We start from the raw sequence: 14427 nt of genomic DNA on the forward strand, positions 1-14427 counted from the left end.
AAACATTACACTAAGTCAATGAAGCCAGAAACAAAAGGACAAATATTGCATGACTCAACTTAGATGAGGTACCTGTAGTAAGCAAATTCACAGAGACAGAAATTAAAATAGAGGTTACATGGGGCTGAGCGGGGAGAGAAGAATGAAAAGTTATTCATTACCTTAATAGGTACAGAGTTTCTATTTGGGATGAAGAAAAAGCTCTGGAAATGGATAGTAGTGATGGTTAAACAACATTGTGAAGGTACTTAGTAACACTGAATTGTGCACCCAAAATGGTTAAAATGAGAAAGTTTATGTCATGCATATTTTATCACAATAAATATAACAGTAATGGGGTACCCGGGTGGCTCAGTTGCTTGAGCATCCAAGTCTTGGTTTCAGCTCAGGTCATAATCCCAGGGTTGTGGGATGGAGCCCCATGTTGGGCTTCATGCTGAGAAAAGTAATAATTTAAAAAAAAAAAATTACAGACTCGTGTCTGTAGACCTAATTAACATTGACACAAAAATTCTAGCACACTGAGTCCAGCAACATAAAAAGACTATACACCGTGACCAAGGGTGTTTATCCAAGAAATGCATGAGTTTAAGATTAATAAAAAAAATTAACAAAAAAATTTTTATTTATTAATAAATAAAAGTCAAGATGATAAGACACTTAAACTAGGAATAGAAAGGAACTTCCTCAACTTGATAAAGGACATGTAAAAAAAACAACTAAAAAACCACCTACAGTAACCACTGTACTTAACGGAGAAAGACTGAAAGCTTTCCTCTTAGGGAAAGGAACAAGACAAGGATGCCCCCTCTTACCACCTCCACGCAATATTCTACTGGAAATTTATGCTACAGAAATCAAGCAAGAAAATGAAATAAAATATATACAGATTGGAAAGGAAAGAGTAAGACTGTGTCTATCTGCAGTTGATATCATCTTCTTTGAAGAAAATCCCAAGGAATTCACTGAAAACTATTAGAGTTAATAAATAGGGGCATGCCTGGGTGGCTCAGTCAGTTAAGTGTCTGGCTCTTGACTTTGGCTCAAGTCATGATCAAGGTTTTTGAGTTCAAGCCCCTCATTGGGCTCTGCGCTGTGTGTAGCCTGTTTGGGATGCTCTCTCTCTCCTTCTCTCTCTCTCTCTCTCTCTCTCCCACTCTGTCCCTTTCCCACTTGTGCATGCTCTCTTTCTCTCTCTCTCTCTGTCTCAAATAAATAAACTTAAAAAAAATTAATAGGCATATAAGGGTTCAAGACACAAGATAAAAAGTATTAATTGTATTTTTGTACACTGGCTATGAACAATCTGAAAATAAAATTACAAAAATAATTCCATTTATAATAGTGTTAATACAGTAGCTAGGAATAAATTTAACAAAAAAGTTAAAGACTTATACTCTGAAAATTACAAAACACTGTTGAAAGGAATTAAAAGATAAAAAAAAACCCACAAGACATTCCATGTTCATGGTTCACAAGACTTAATATTGTTAAATGACAATCCTCCACAAATTGATCTAGAGATTCAAAGCAACTGCTATCAAAATTATAATCCAGTATTTCTGTAGGAAATACAAGCTGAACCTAAAAGTTATATGGAAATTCCAGGGACCCAAAACAGTTTAAAAAATTTAACAAATATGGAGGAGTCACGTTTCCAACTTCAATACTTACTACAAAGCAACAGTAATTAAGATTGTGTAATACTGGTATAGGATAGAAATAGAGATCAATGTAATAAAATGAGTCCAGAATTTATGTTCATTTTTATCTAGTATTTATGATCAACTGATTTTTGACAAAGGTGACAAGACAATTAAATGGCGAAAAAATAATCTTTTCAACAAATGGTGCTGTGGCAATTGGATATCCACATTCAAATGAATGTTTGGACCCCCTGCCTCATACCTTATGTAAAAGTCATTTAAAAAAGTGAATACTATGCCTAAATGTAGTAACTAAAACTGTAAAATTCTGAGAAAAAATAAAGTAGTAATAAATCTTTGTGATCTTTGTTTCTTAGATAGGACACCAAAATCACACGTGACAAAGAAAAACAGATGAATTGGAATATATCAAAATGAAGAACTTTTTGTAATGCAAATGATCCAGTCAAGACAGTAAGAATACAACTCAAAGAAAAACTATTGGTAAATACTGTATCTACTAAGACACTTGTATCCAAAATATATATAGAACTCTCAAAACTTGATAAAAAGACAACTAAAAATATATGCAAAGAACTGAACATATGTGTACAGACATATCCAAGAAGACATACAAATGGCCAAAAAGCACAGAAAAATATGTTCAACATCATTAGGCATTAGGGAAATCAAAATCACAATCAGATACCATTTCATGCCCAATAAGCTCCACAAAATACAGGTAACAAGCACTAGCGTGGATGTGAAGAAACTAGAACTGTTCACATCACTGATGGGCATATACAACAGTGTAGCTACTCTGGAAAATGGTTTGGTATTTCCTCAAAAAGTTAAATACAGAATTGTCATTCAACCCAATTATATGCTCAAGAGAAACATCATCATCTGTTGACACAAAATCTTACAATGTCCATTTATATACAAATGTTCATTAATAACCAATAAATGGAAATAGCCCAAATGTCCATCAACTGATGAACAGATGTGTATATCCATAAACCAGTCTTATTTGGCAAGAGGAAATTAAGTAATGATGCATACTACAGTATGGGTGACCCTTGAAAACAGTATTCTAAGTGAAAACATTAAGCTGGTCACAACAAAATCCCTTATTATCAGAGTCCTCATTCTAGAAATGTCCAGAAGAGCAAATTACAGAGAAGGTAAGTGAGTGGCTGCCCAAGGCTAGGAGATATGGAGGGCTAGGGGAGTGACAGATGAACGGTAACAGATGATCTCTTTGGGGTGATGGAATTGTGTTAAGATTAATTGTAGTGATTGCACAAGTGGTTGATTTGAGTATATATACTCAAAGTCACTCCAGTGTACACATAAAATGGGTGAATTAATAGGGTATGTGAAGTATATCTCAATGAAACTGTTAATAAAGAGAATCTTCTGAGTCCTTCCTCGCTCTTAATACAAGAATCTGTTATGATGACAACTTCACTTACATCCCCAATGTTTCTAGCAACTGGCAGCTCACTACTCTCTAAGAAACAGCTATTTTATGGGCAGAGGTGTCAGTTATAAGGATCTTCCTCACAATTGGGGTAAGATTTGCCTCTCGTTGCTTTCACTCATGGTCCTTTTCATAACCTTCCAGAGAAGTGGGAATTAGCCTCAACCAAGCCCAAATCTAGTGTTCAGATGTGTGTTTGTCTAACCATATTTAAAATATTAAAAATTTTAGTATTTAAAATATTAAAAATTTTAATATTTAAAATATTAAAATACTTTAACATAAAAAGTCTTCAAGGACTAGAAATCTGTAAATATTGACCTTGAATTGCCAAACTGCAATTATCAGATGGAGCTGAGTAGTGTCTTTCCCCTTTAGATTGCACTTATTGTGTGTATGAGCCATAGTTCCCTGACTCCTTATTACTCCCAGAGTCCACAAAGGCTTTTGAAGATATGCATGGGGACAGGAGCTATGGTTATTGCTCCTGATTTGTAAGGTTTCATTCTGGAAAAAAAAGGCTTTGAGTAGATTTTCAAAGACAAGTGCCTCCAAGAGACCAGATCTGGCCCATAAATGAGCATAAATAGTGGTATGTAATAGGGAGTAGTGGGGACTATGACTCACTTGACAGTATATGCTTCATATAAAGGAGGGGAGACACTGCTCAGATTAATATACTATTGGCCTTGACAAGTGAGCACCTGAGTGGCTCAGTCGGTTAAGCACCAACTTAGGCTCAGGTCAGGATCTCAGGGTTCATGAGTTCAAGGTCCACTTCAGGGGAACCTTGCTTCTCTCTCTCACCCTCTCTCTCTTCCCCTTGTGGGATTCTCTCTCTTTCTGTCTTTCTGCCCCTCACTCACTTGAGCCCCCCCCCCCCAAGAAATAAAAAATTAAAATAAAAAAAAAAGAAAATTATAGGACTAAGACAGTTTTTGTCACTAGAGTAACCAGGGTACTCTTTACAACTTAAGGATAGGAAAAAGATCCTCCAGGAACCAGTCCCACAGCCTGGTTTCGAAAAAGGGGAAGAGAAAAAGAATAAAGTTGTTTCTTGAGGTTTTTTTTTTTTTTAATAGAATACTTTTGAAGTGTGTGTCTTCAGATATACTGACCTTGTTAACAGCCTCATCCTCTGTTTTATAAACTGTCAAATACTTCTCAACAAAGAGGTTGACATAGCGTTGTCTTACTTCCTCAGGGACTTTGACAGAGGATTCTGATGTGACTAAAGCCCGCTTCCGATGAGCCACTTTGTATTTCGGCATCTTGTTAAACAGAGTTGTTGATTAGCGAAAAGAAAAACACATGTTTCTGTTTAAAATTGCTACTATGTGTAGGAAACAAGTACAACTATCTCAGGTAAGTTCTCTATCAATTAAATTCAAAACTAATTTAAAGTTATAAATTCATTAAAAATAAAGTAAATAGGAAGGCGCCTGGGTGACTCAGTCTCATGGTTCCTGAGATCAAGTCCTGCATCAGGATCTGCACAGTGAGGAGCCTGCTTGGGATTCTCTCACTCCCTCACTCTCTGTCCCTCTCCTGCTTGCACACATGTGCTCTCTCTCTCTCTCAAAAAGAAACATTTAAAAAATAGAATAAATATAAGGCATAACGTTACCTACGCTCACAAAAGGGAGCCATGAGGATGCGGAACCAGTGAAGTTACCTGTGAGTACCCCATTCTAGCTGACCCGATTACTCAAATCATCTCTCTACTCTCCACAGCCAGAATCTTAGAGCTCTGGCGTGCTCTTCTCAGCAAATAGGAAAGTTTGTCACGTACCATTCTTAAGAAGAATTTATGTCCCAACGTCAGTTACCATTCACAAAGAAAAATGCTCAGATTAAATAAAAGTTACCAAAGATTTATACATACTCAATATTGTCAGTAATATCCCAGCTATAAATAATGTTAGCATTCCTTTAGAAGAACTTATTGATACTTTGAGAACTGTACAATCAGTGAATCTGTCTCACTTTTGGGGGGGGGGGGTTAAAAAAAAGTTACACTTTCCTGTAGTTGTTCCCTTGAAGCACAAAGATGTTTTAGGAGGAAGAAATCCTTAAAAGTGACAGGTAGTTTTCTGCTGAAGAATACTTAGTAAACAGAAAAAAAAAAATAATTGCCACAAATAGGAGAAAAATTACTAAGGAGGGACTGCCATCACTGTTGGCATAATTTATGAAAGGTCCACCTGCCTCTCTCTCTCTTTCACATACACACACATATACACCCCTCACTGGATGTCTCTTGAAAGGTATATTCCAACGTGAAACTTTCCTTTGAAAAAAAGTTGAGGAGTCTTAATCAGAGCCACTGAAGTTTTACGTCTAAAATATGCCTAATATTTCCAGGAACAGGATAAACAACATAGTTCAATATGGACACACAGACACAAATCCCATCATATAATGACAATAACTATCTGACAGTAACTAGAAAAAGCTGAAATTTCTCTCTGGTGTCTGCCATGTATCTGAAGGAGGGATCTCCAGGAAAAAAAATATATATATATATATATTTTGTTAATATAAAATATATTTTTGTATAAAAATATTTTTATATAAAATATAATTATATATATATATTCAATCTCCCAGGACCTCTATATGTAGACAGGTAAGTTGATTATTAGCACTAAAATTCTGGCCTTCAGACCTAGTTTATAATACCTTTACAGGAAAAGCAGCAACACTTTTCACAGGAATGTGTGATCTGCTTGGTTTTGCATTTGGCTTTTCCCTTGATAGAAATACATCCTGATGAAGCTTGGTTGATGTAAGTGAATTTTCTGTTTCAATGACAAAAAAAAAAAAAAAGAAAAAGAAAGAAAAAAAAAAGGTAAGAGTTAATGACATTAGCCTCAGATGATTAGAGTTTAATTATCAATTCAAGGTTTCATAATACTTCCTTTACAGACTCTATTTTTTTTCTTGAAACAAAATGTCAACACAAAAAATTCCCAATAGTTAACCCCAGTATCATCTATAAGAACAAATTTAGATAATTTATAAAGCAATTCACTTTATGTAGAAATGCTTATAAGGTATTACCATCTATAGCTTAGCATTTAGGGACAAACAGCATACATTATATAAATATCATGCTAATCATATTTTTCACATAAAGTTCCACGTGAATGACTCAGCTATAATTGGTAATATATGGATTTCATAGGAAATGCTTTTTAAAATAAGGTAAAATCCCATTTCTTGACTAAGTGATTTTCTCATACCTCCTGAGACTCTCCTTTGGGTCTGAGAGACTGGACATGCAAATGTAGTTTTCTTTTGTTCTGAAGTGGCAGCAACAAAAGCCTGCCCACTCTTTATGTCAGCCGTGATCTGTGCTGCCTGTTGCTGGGCACGAAGGATGCCAGGGCGACTCATCAGTGGTGCCACTGGCTCCCTGAATGGGCTAAGGATGTCTTTACTGGTTGGAACCTATACAGCATCAACACAAAACGGAAGAATGATTTTAAGAAGTTGTAAAAAGACTGATCATTTCACTATCGCTTTTTGCACAAAGGCTTGTGGAATGGACTACATTTGTAATACCCCATGGGATTCAACACACACATAAGTGGAGTATCCCCAGAAATATGCAGAGATAAAACTGAACCTTTGAACATTTAATTTAGTAAAACTTTTGTGAACTGAGAGACATTAATTCTCATATGAAAATGACACTTCACTTTGTATGAAGGTAAAAGTGTTAATCAAACTGCTAACAAGACATATCTGACCAAAGTGACTAGAATTTGAAGTTAAGGAAAGAATTCTTTAGGTAACCAGGCTTAAGTATCAGGTGACTCATAAAGGGAGAAATAGCAGGCTAGCATCAGACTTCTCTACAGCAACATTCATTACAATAAGAGAATGAAGGCGCGCCTGGGTGGCTCAGTCAGTTAAGTGTCTGACTTTGGCTCAGGTCATGATCTCACAGTTCTTAAGTTCGAGCCCTGCATCCTGCTCTGCACTGACAGCTCAGAGCCTGGAGCCTGCTTCAGATTCTGTCTCCCTCTCTCTCTGCCCCTCCCCCACTCATGCTGTCTCTTTCTCAAAAATAAGCATTAAAAAAAAATAATAAAAAAAGAAGAGAATGAACACCAGAATGTTTAGCTTGATTAGTAACAAATGTCCTATAAAATGTCCTACATTTGTAGGAAATGTCCTACAAAACAAGGAAATAAAATTTCACCCAGATTGATAAGGTTTTTAAAAATATTTAATACCCATTTTTGGTCAAGGTTTGTGGGAAGGGAACTCTGAGACACCACATAGGAATGTACAGTGTCACAATCCTTCTGGAAGGCACTATGGTGATATACTTTTAAAATGTTAAAACTATCTTCCTTTGTCCTGTTGCTTACTATTTGTGAGAATTTATTTTAAGGGTGGGGAATCACTGATAAAACCAACCAATACTTAAATAGAAGAATGGGGGGGGGGAGTTACATAGCAAAGTAAAATGAAAACTATAAACACTGTATCATTTGCCAATAAAGGAAAATAATGTTTCCAAAAATTTTTTCCTAAGAGAAGGGGAAAGAAATGATTTTCGTAAGTACCTATATATCTGACCCTTGGATATTCAATATCACCATTTCACAGATAAAGAAAATAAAGCTCTGATCAATTAAATAACTTGCCCAAGGACATCCAACATCAACAAAGAACTAGAATCCAAGTTCTTATTTGTGACTTGGGAGCATAAACTCTTTTGATGTCATGCAGAGCATTCTGTTGTCAGTGTCTACCAAGTGCAAATAATACAGAGAATTGAGCAGAGAAATAAAGCTTGTTAAATGGCACTTTTTAACACAGAAGTGTTAAAGGAGTACTACTCACACCAGTGCCTTTTAACTTCTTTACATGCCAGCATTTACCATGTTACAAGAGATTTACATGATTTTGAGAATCTACAGTTGATTCCCCTTATTCACCACACTTCTGTTCTATAGAGTCCCACAAACAATGAGTTAGTGAATACTGAACCGTTGCTCCTAGGGCATATACAGAGTCAGGTTCAGGTGAGTCTCTGATCACACTTTTGCCAACCAATCAATAACCTAACCTTGCTTTCTGTGTGTTTCTGTTTAAAGACACCTTAGTTACTACATATTGCTGGTTCATGAACATTGAATTCGTAGTCAATAGCACTGTAACTTATGCCTATAAAAAGCTTATGTAACACATCTCTGTAAGGCAGACTTCTTGCTCTTAGGAACACTGGATGACCCTATATTTGGGGGCCATTTTAAATAGCAAAATCACCAACAAACAACACAAACATGCAAAGAACGCGGCACTAAATAGATTGAGAAAAGGACATATGTTAACAGTATGAGAACTAAAACAAGAAGGCAGTATTGCCTTGTTCAGCCTTAGCTGACAATGTGTGTGGGAGGTAATTGTTTTGCCATGACACAGGCCTACAAAGGTCCCCCAAAACACGAGTCATGATTTTAAGGTTACAAATTAACTTCAGTGAAGAGAAGAATTTGCAAATGCAGAATCTGGAAATACTGAAGATCAACCATAGTCATTTTGGTTAGAAGTCTATGTGATAACAACATCCCTGCTTTTCATGAAAATGTTAGATAATGGGGGAAAAAGTGAATAATGTGGAAAACGCTTACAAACAGAGATCAAGTTACTGAGTGTACACTTGTGCCCCCAGGTGGCTAACAAGACACTAAGTATTGGAATATACTTAAGGCTCAAAATGGCAAGGCATGCATTTTATAAAATAACGTGCCCCGTAAGACAGGAGCTAAGGAACTCACATTGAACTTGGCAATGTGTGCAATTCTCTTTTTGGGTCCAGAAAGGTTTTGATAATACAACTTATCTAATCCCGTTTGCTTTCCTGAAGCCTAGTGGGAAAAAGATAAGAATTACCCAATTTCAGCAGACTACAGGCATATTTAGCACGTTTCCTGAAGAGCCACAGGAATCCAAGCTATAAAATACTAGGCAACTTATTAAGCAATAATTCACACAAAACCTAACTTGAATAATTTGACATGCATACACGACTACAGAGGATTCCTCTAAGCTGGGAAATCAACTGTAACCATGTAATACCGTGGCTTCTGCAGGCTGTTGAGTCTACACGACACTATAGCCAGCCAACTGTCAAGGTTTTCACCTTGTTGTTCTAATAGATTATTAGCCCCAAGTATTAGAGCGTATATATTAGATACGCCCGTTATATAATTTCTATTTCTACAGAGGGCAGAATAGAGTATGCGTTTAAGGGAAATGCCTTCAAATTTAGGAAAAGGATTTAGAAGAAAAAACGGACTGACCTGTTTAGTAGTCTCTCCCTTACAAGCTTCACTTTCTGTGAACTCTGTGAAAATTCGAAGGCATTCCTTCCTAGTGTCACCGGAATGAGAGGGAGTGTCCTCCTCAGTAGGTTCCTTACCAAAATCAAATTGGACTACCTTGCGGTCCTCAAAAGTAGTGAGGTCCCGACTATTGTCTGGTCTTTCTAACACTTCGCCTTCTGCATGCTCACCTGCCGGAGAGACCTGGGGCCGGCTTGAATACCAACCTTCAGTTTCTTCATTGTGAGGATTGTCAATTGTTTTTACATATTTTTTGTGATGTGGATACCTTTCATTATGCATTCTGTTCTGTTTTTCTTTGTCACTGAGAGGTGCATGAGGTATGCTCTCTCCGGAAATACAGACATAGTTTTTCCCACCACCACAGCTTCCCATCTTAGGGAGGTGGTTTTTAGCACGATTCAAGTTTACGTTACTTTTAGTATCTAGTGAGCTATGCGTGAGCGATACTGGTGGTTCTAATTTGTTATTGTCATCATCTACTTGTGTGGTTAGTTGGGTTTTATCGATTTTTTCCTCTTCTGTGCCAGTAATTTGAAGACTCCTCTCCTCTGGGGACATTATAGGTACCCTTTCATCCATATTCTGATATTTGAAGCCTCTCAATGGTTTATGTTTCTTAGAAGTAGGCACGATTGGAGGTACATCTATTACAAGGTCATCTTCATCAGATTCTTGAAGATTTATTGTAATTCTTATTGGTGAAACATGAGGCCTTTGGCTCTCCTGGGACATGTGGCGATTCTCATCCACAGATTTTTTCAAGCGGCAGACTTGGTGTTCATCAGGCTCAGCCTGTGTCACTTTCGATGCCCCAAGCAGCTCTGCAGAATAATTCAGTAAGGGATCATATTCAAGATCAGTTGCTGGACATTTGTGGTCCAGTACATACTTTCTGGCCTGACTTTCTTCATTCTTTGATGGCTCGTGCCACTCTTCCTTTGGAAGCGGGCGATTTTCAAGAAAATCTTGCCTCATATTTGTATTCCTGAAGGAGGTCATGTGACTTTGTGATGGCTCTTCATGTGTTAAAGCAAGCTTGGAGAGGCTCTTCTGCTTTTCTTCAACCTCAGTCTTGACGGATTCAATTTCTTTGCTGAGCCTTTCCAGTTCTTCCATGGTTGTGCCTAGTTTTGTCAATGCAAGAGAAGTTTTGTTTTATCTTTAAAAATCACTTCAGATGAAATGCAGACTCCAGAATATCCTGGACAAGGAGTTTACTATCAAAAGGACATAAGCTCTTCCAAACCCAGCCATCTACTAACTGATCGGTTCTTAGAAGCAGAAGAAGTCAAGAACTAGCTCTGTTTAAGTCTTTGAAATGTCGAGCTCATCTCCATGACAGATTAAAGTACATTCGTGCCTTATTACTAAAGTGCCCCACCGATGTGGGGCCAGGTTTATACATAATTGTTAAACTCTGTCAAACATGATATAGTTTGGATATAGCCTATTGAGATTATTTACCAACCAATGACAATTTGGAACCAGTTCAAATACCCGAATGCCACTTACACCGAATTGTACATCGTTTCATACACCAATACATCTTCTCTAAGAAAACATTATTTAAAGCACTAGTCTTTCCTTAATTCAGTGGGCTTCAAAATTTTCATTAAGGTCCCTGGTAGTCTACTGATTGTCTCAAACATAAACTGCCCCCTTCCCTTGCCCACCAACATAAAAAAATCTTAAAAAAAAAATCAATCAATAAAACAAAACTCTAGAGCAGCTGGATTCACACTCCTGAGAAAAAACCAGGATAGTAACAAGAGAAAAGGCTCACAGTAACAGCTGTTCCCAATACCTGGCAGCTCCTTTCTGACTTTTAACTAAGGAAATCAAAAGTTTCTTCCCTCTTTTCAAGATACATTTTCCTATATCATTTATGGGATAATTTACACACTTCTCTCTTCTCTCAAACAAGAGATTTCAGATAGAACATGTGGTCCAACTTTTAACCTGTGAATTTATTTTCGATAATCCACATGTTTTGATAACACACATGCTGCTTTTTTACAAAAGGAGCTCTCTCCTGGCTCAACAACCTCTTTTCCTGTTACATTAATACTGCTGAAATGTACAAGAATGGGTTACAAAGGTGAATGACATTTGGGGGGAGGAAGGAGAAGGCCAAGAGCAAGCCCCAAAACGAGAACTATCCTAGGATCCAAGCATAAACGCCTGGATCTAATTTCTCTTTAAATAAACGCGGACAGGGGTCTAAACTCAGGATAACCAGCCGGAACTGCATTCTGTCATCAGCTGGGTTTCATTTGGTTGCCTTGATTGAGGAAGGACTGTTTAAGCAGTGCTTTGGGGGCACTATTGAAAAAAAAAATGTGTTTATACTTTCTCTCCATCTCACAAGTTAAAAACAAACAACTTTTTTCCCCCACCAGAAGCTATATTTGGAGGGTTAATTTTGAAATTTGAAGGCACACTTAAGAACCTTTGGTCAGGCTACAGGTGCCTGAGAAAATTTCCTTTGGATTATAAACACTTCTTGCTGCAACCAGGGTCCCACCGCACCTTCTTTCACCAGAGCATAGTAAACCCCTTAGAGTAATTCCATGATGGGTATGGGTGACACAAGTCCACGCACATCCATCTTACAGCCAGCAAACCTGTGCATGCCTTTCTAGGATCCAGTGCAGCGGGAGCAGGGATCTCCTGGTCGGTAGCAGGGAGACCACAGCCCAGCGAGCGCCACTCGCCCCGCCTCCCTGATCACGTGACGACGTGGGCAGGGAAACCCATGCAGAAGGGGGCGTGTGCGAGGGGCTCTCAGTCACTGCACCCCATGTTCCCTGTCCTTTGGACCCAGGAAAGAGGGGCTCTTGAGACAACCAGCCCACTCCATCTTCCCGAACATTACTGCCCCTCCACGCCCAGGTTTCAGGAATCATGGGACCACCCAAAAGGCCTGAGAAAAACTCTCCCACTTAGGATCCCCATAGCACCATCACTGTTCAACATATCTCAAAACATACCTTTCATGGGAGGGATAAAGAAAAGGGGAATAGAGGTTGGCACTTAAGGCTCCTGATCCTGGGTGTGATGCTGGGGAGATTTTGCTCTTGGAGACTCGGGGACAACTTGGTTCTTCCTCCTAAAGAGCTTTTCTCTTTTAACAGCCACCCTGTAGGAATTGCCCTTAAGTAGCCAGTAGGAAAATAGATCAAAGTACCTCTTTGTGGGCTGGGGAAGAGGCAGATTATGGGCATCAGAGAAAGGAAATAAGAGTCGAGACAGAATGCTTGGGAGACAGAAATTAAAAAGCAATTTTTTCATGACCTTTCAGGGCAAACAGAGATCTAGAGAACCTGCTGAGGAAATGTACGTTTGGTTAGTAGAGGACAAATGAGGCACCCCCACCCCCAACACACAGACAGACACACGCACACACCAGCCGGGGCTATACAGACCTCTCCTTACTTCTAGACCAAGCAAGAGGACAGAGGTGGATACTAGTAAGGTTACCTAATATGCTTCATGCCCCACCCCCACTATAACTTGACTGAACTTTACAATGGTATCTGCAGTGGTCTCCACAAGCTATGCCAATTGAGGATGAGAAACCAATTTTTAAAAATATGGTTTACATCTCTTTTGGCCATTTAAACCATAGTAATGCAGTATTGATTAATTCTCTAATACTTTTGAGTCCTGGAGAGAAGTTGGGTCATTAAAATGCGACTTACATCTATTTCTATCAAGGAAATTTTCAAGGGTGGGTGAAGAAAAGAGGTGGGAGTGAATGGTAGTCAACCCCTCACGCCCACCTGACATTTTTTTCCATAAGCCCTTTCTCATCCCTGGATTCAACATGGCTCCCATGGCTCCTCCACACCTGGAGGACTTTCAAGCAGCTGCAACCATCTGCCTCACTCATTTCCCACTGCATTTCCTGGTGTCTGAACTGACAATACAAATGCTGGCACTGACCCCCGGGACGGTCCTAAGGGCACGGAAAATGGCAAAAGGACCTGGCAAAGGGTAGCATGGGCTACTGCTCAAGGCCACCCCTGAGTCACGATCTGTACTCTCTCTGAGCCTACCTGAGATGAGCTGCCTTGCCACGTCTTTTCGCTCAGGGGTAGGTCTTATATAGTCCCAAGCTACTCAAAGGCGGAGCTTCCTAGCTTTCCCAACCAATGGTGAGACTGGGGCTGGAGTCAAGGGAGAAAACAGGGAGTGAGCAAATGACTGAGAATCCACAGTAGGGGAAGTGGCAGGTGAGTGGAAAGAGTGTGTCTATCCTCCATGGGGAAGGTTCATAGAAGCATAAGCTAGGGGTGGGGAGAACAATTTTCCAAGAACTTAAAGGACCCTCAGTTAAGGAGCCTTCCACCATATTTATGTGGGGCTGACCTTGCTCCTAAATAGCGTCCTTTGTTTTTTGTTATATTTGACTGTTAGCCTTCACGGATCACAGAGAGAACCATGCTTTGGAAGAACATCTTAGTTTTGCCCCTCTCCCTCAGGTGATCTTAGACAAGGCATCTGACTTACCTGAGTTTTCATTTGATCTGTGAAATAAATGTGCTTTTCATAGGGTAATAGAATTCAGTGTGATATAATATACCAAACTGCCTAACATAAAGTAGGTGAGAATTTAGGAAGGCAATGAAACCTAAGTTCTCCCCCAACCCCCAGCTCTACACACATCCACAAAAGACCAGATGCATGTTCCTAAAATCTTTTCTGTTGAAACTAATTCCTCAAAGTGAAACAATATCCATATTCCATGGGTCTTCTTTGTAAACTGAAATACTCCTGGAATGGAGAGCCTCCTAAGCCACTGAGAAGTTGACGACTTTTAAACAAGAATGCTAGGAGGCTCTAGTACTAATTTAGTTTCATTTCTTGATAGGGTACAACTGTTTCACCAGTAAAACACAAACAGGTGTGTTCTTTTTGCTTTGGGGTG

General features: G+C 38.7%; 1 protein-coding gene across 2 annotated transcripts in view; it reads right to left on the reverse strand.

Moving 5' to 3' along the window:
• The window catches only part of LOC121034542 (RNA exonuclease 1 homolog), a 41437-nt gene extending 27189 nt beyond the window's left edge, over positions 1–14248 (reverse strand). For both annotated transcript variants that reach the window (XM_040481415.1, XM_040481414.1), the window contains exons 1-5: positions 9453–14248; positions 8928–9017; positions 6375–6582; positions 5812–5930; positions 4248–4400 (exon numbers count right to left, since the gene is read on the reverse strand). In XM_040481415.1, the coding sequence (XP_040337349.1) occupies positions 4248–4400; positions 5812–5930; positions 6375–6582; positions 8928–9017; positions 9453–10613 (1731 nt within the window). In that variant the 5' untranslated portion in view covers positions 10614–14248. The remainder of the gene's footprint in view (positions 1–4247; positions 4401–5811; positions 5931–6374; positions 6583–8927; positions 9018–9452) is intronic.
• Positions 14249–14427: the final 179 nt, after the last annotated feature.

This window comes from Herpailurus yagouaroundi, unplaced genomic scaffold (genome assembly GCF_014898765.1).
Source record: "Herpailurus yagouaroundi ecotype Mexico unplaced genomic scaffold, PumYag 160, whole genome shotgun sequence".
Taxonomy (NCBI): Eukaryota; Metazoa; Chordata; class Mammalia; order Carnivora; family Felidae; genus Herpailurus; species Herpailurus yagouaroundi.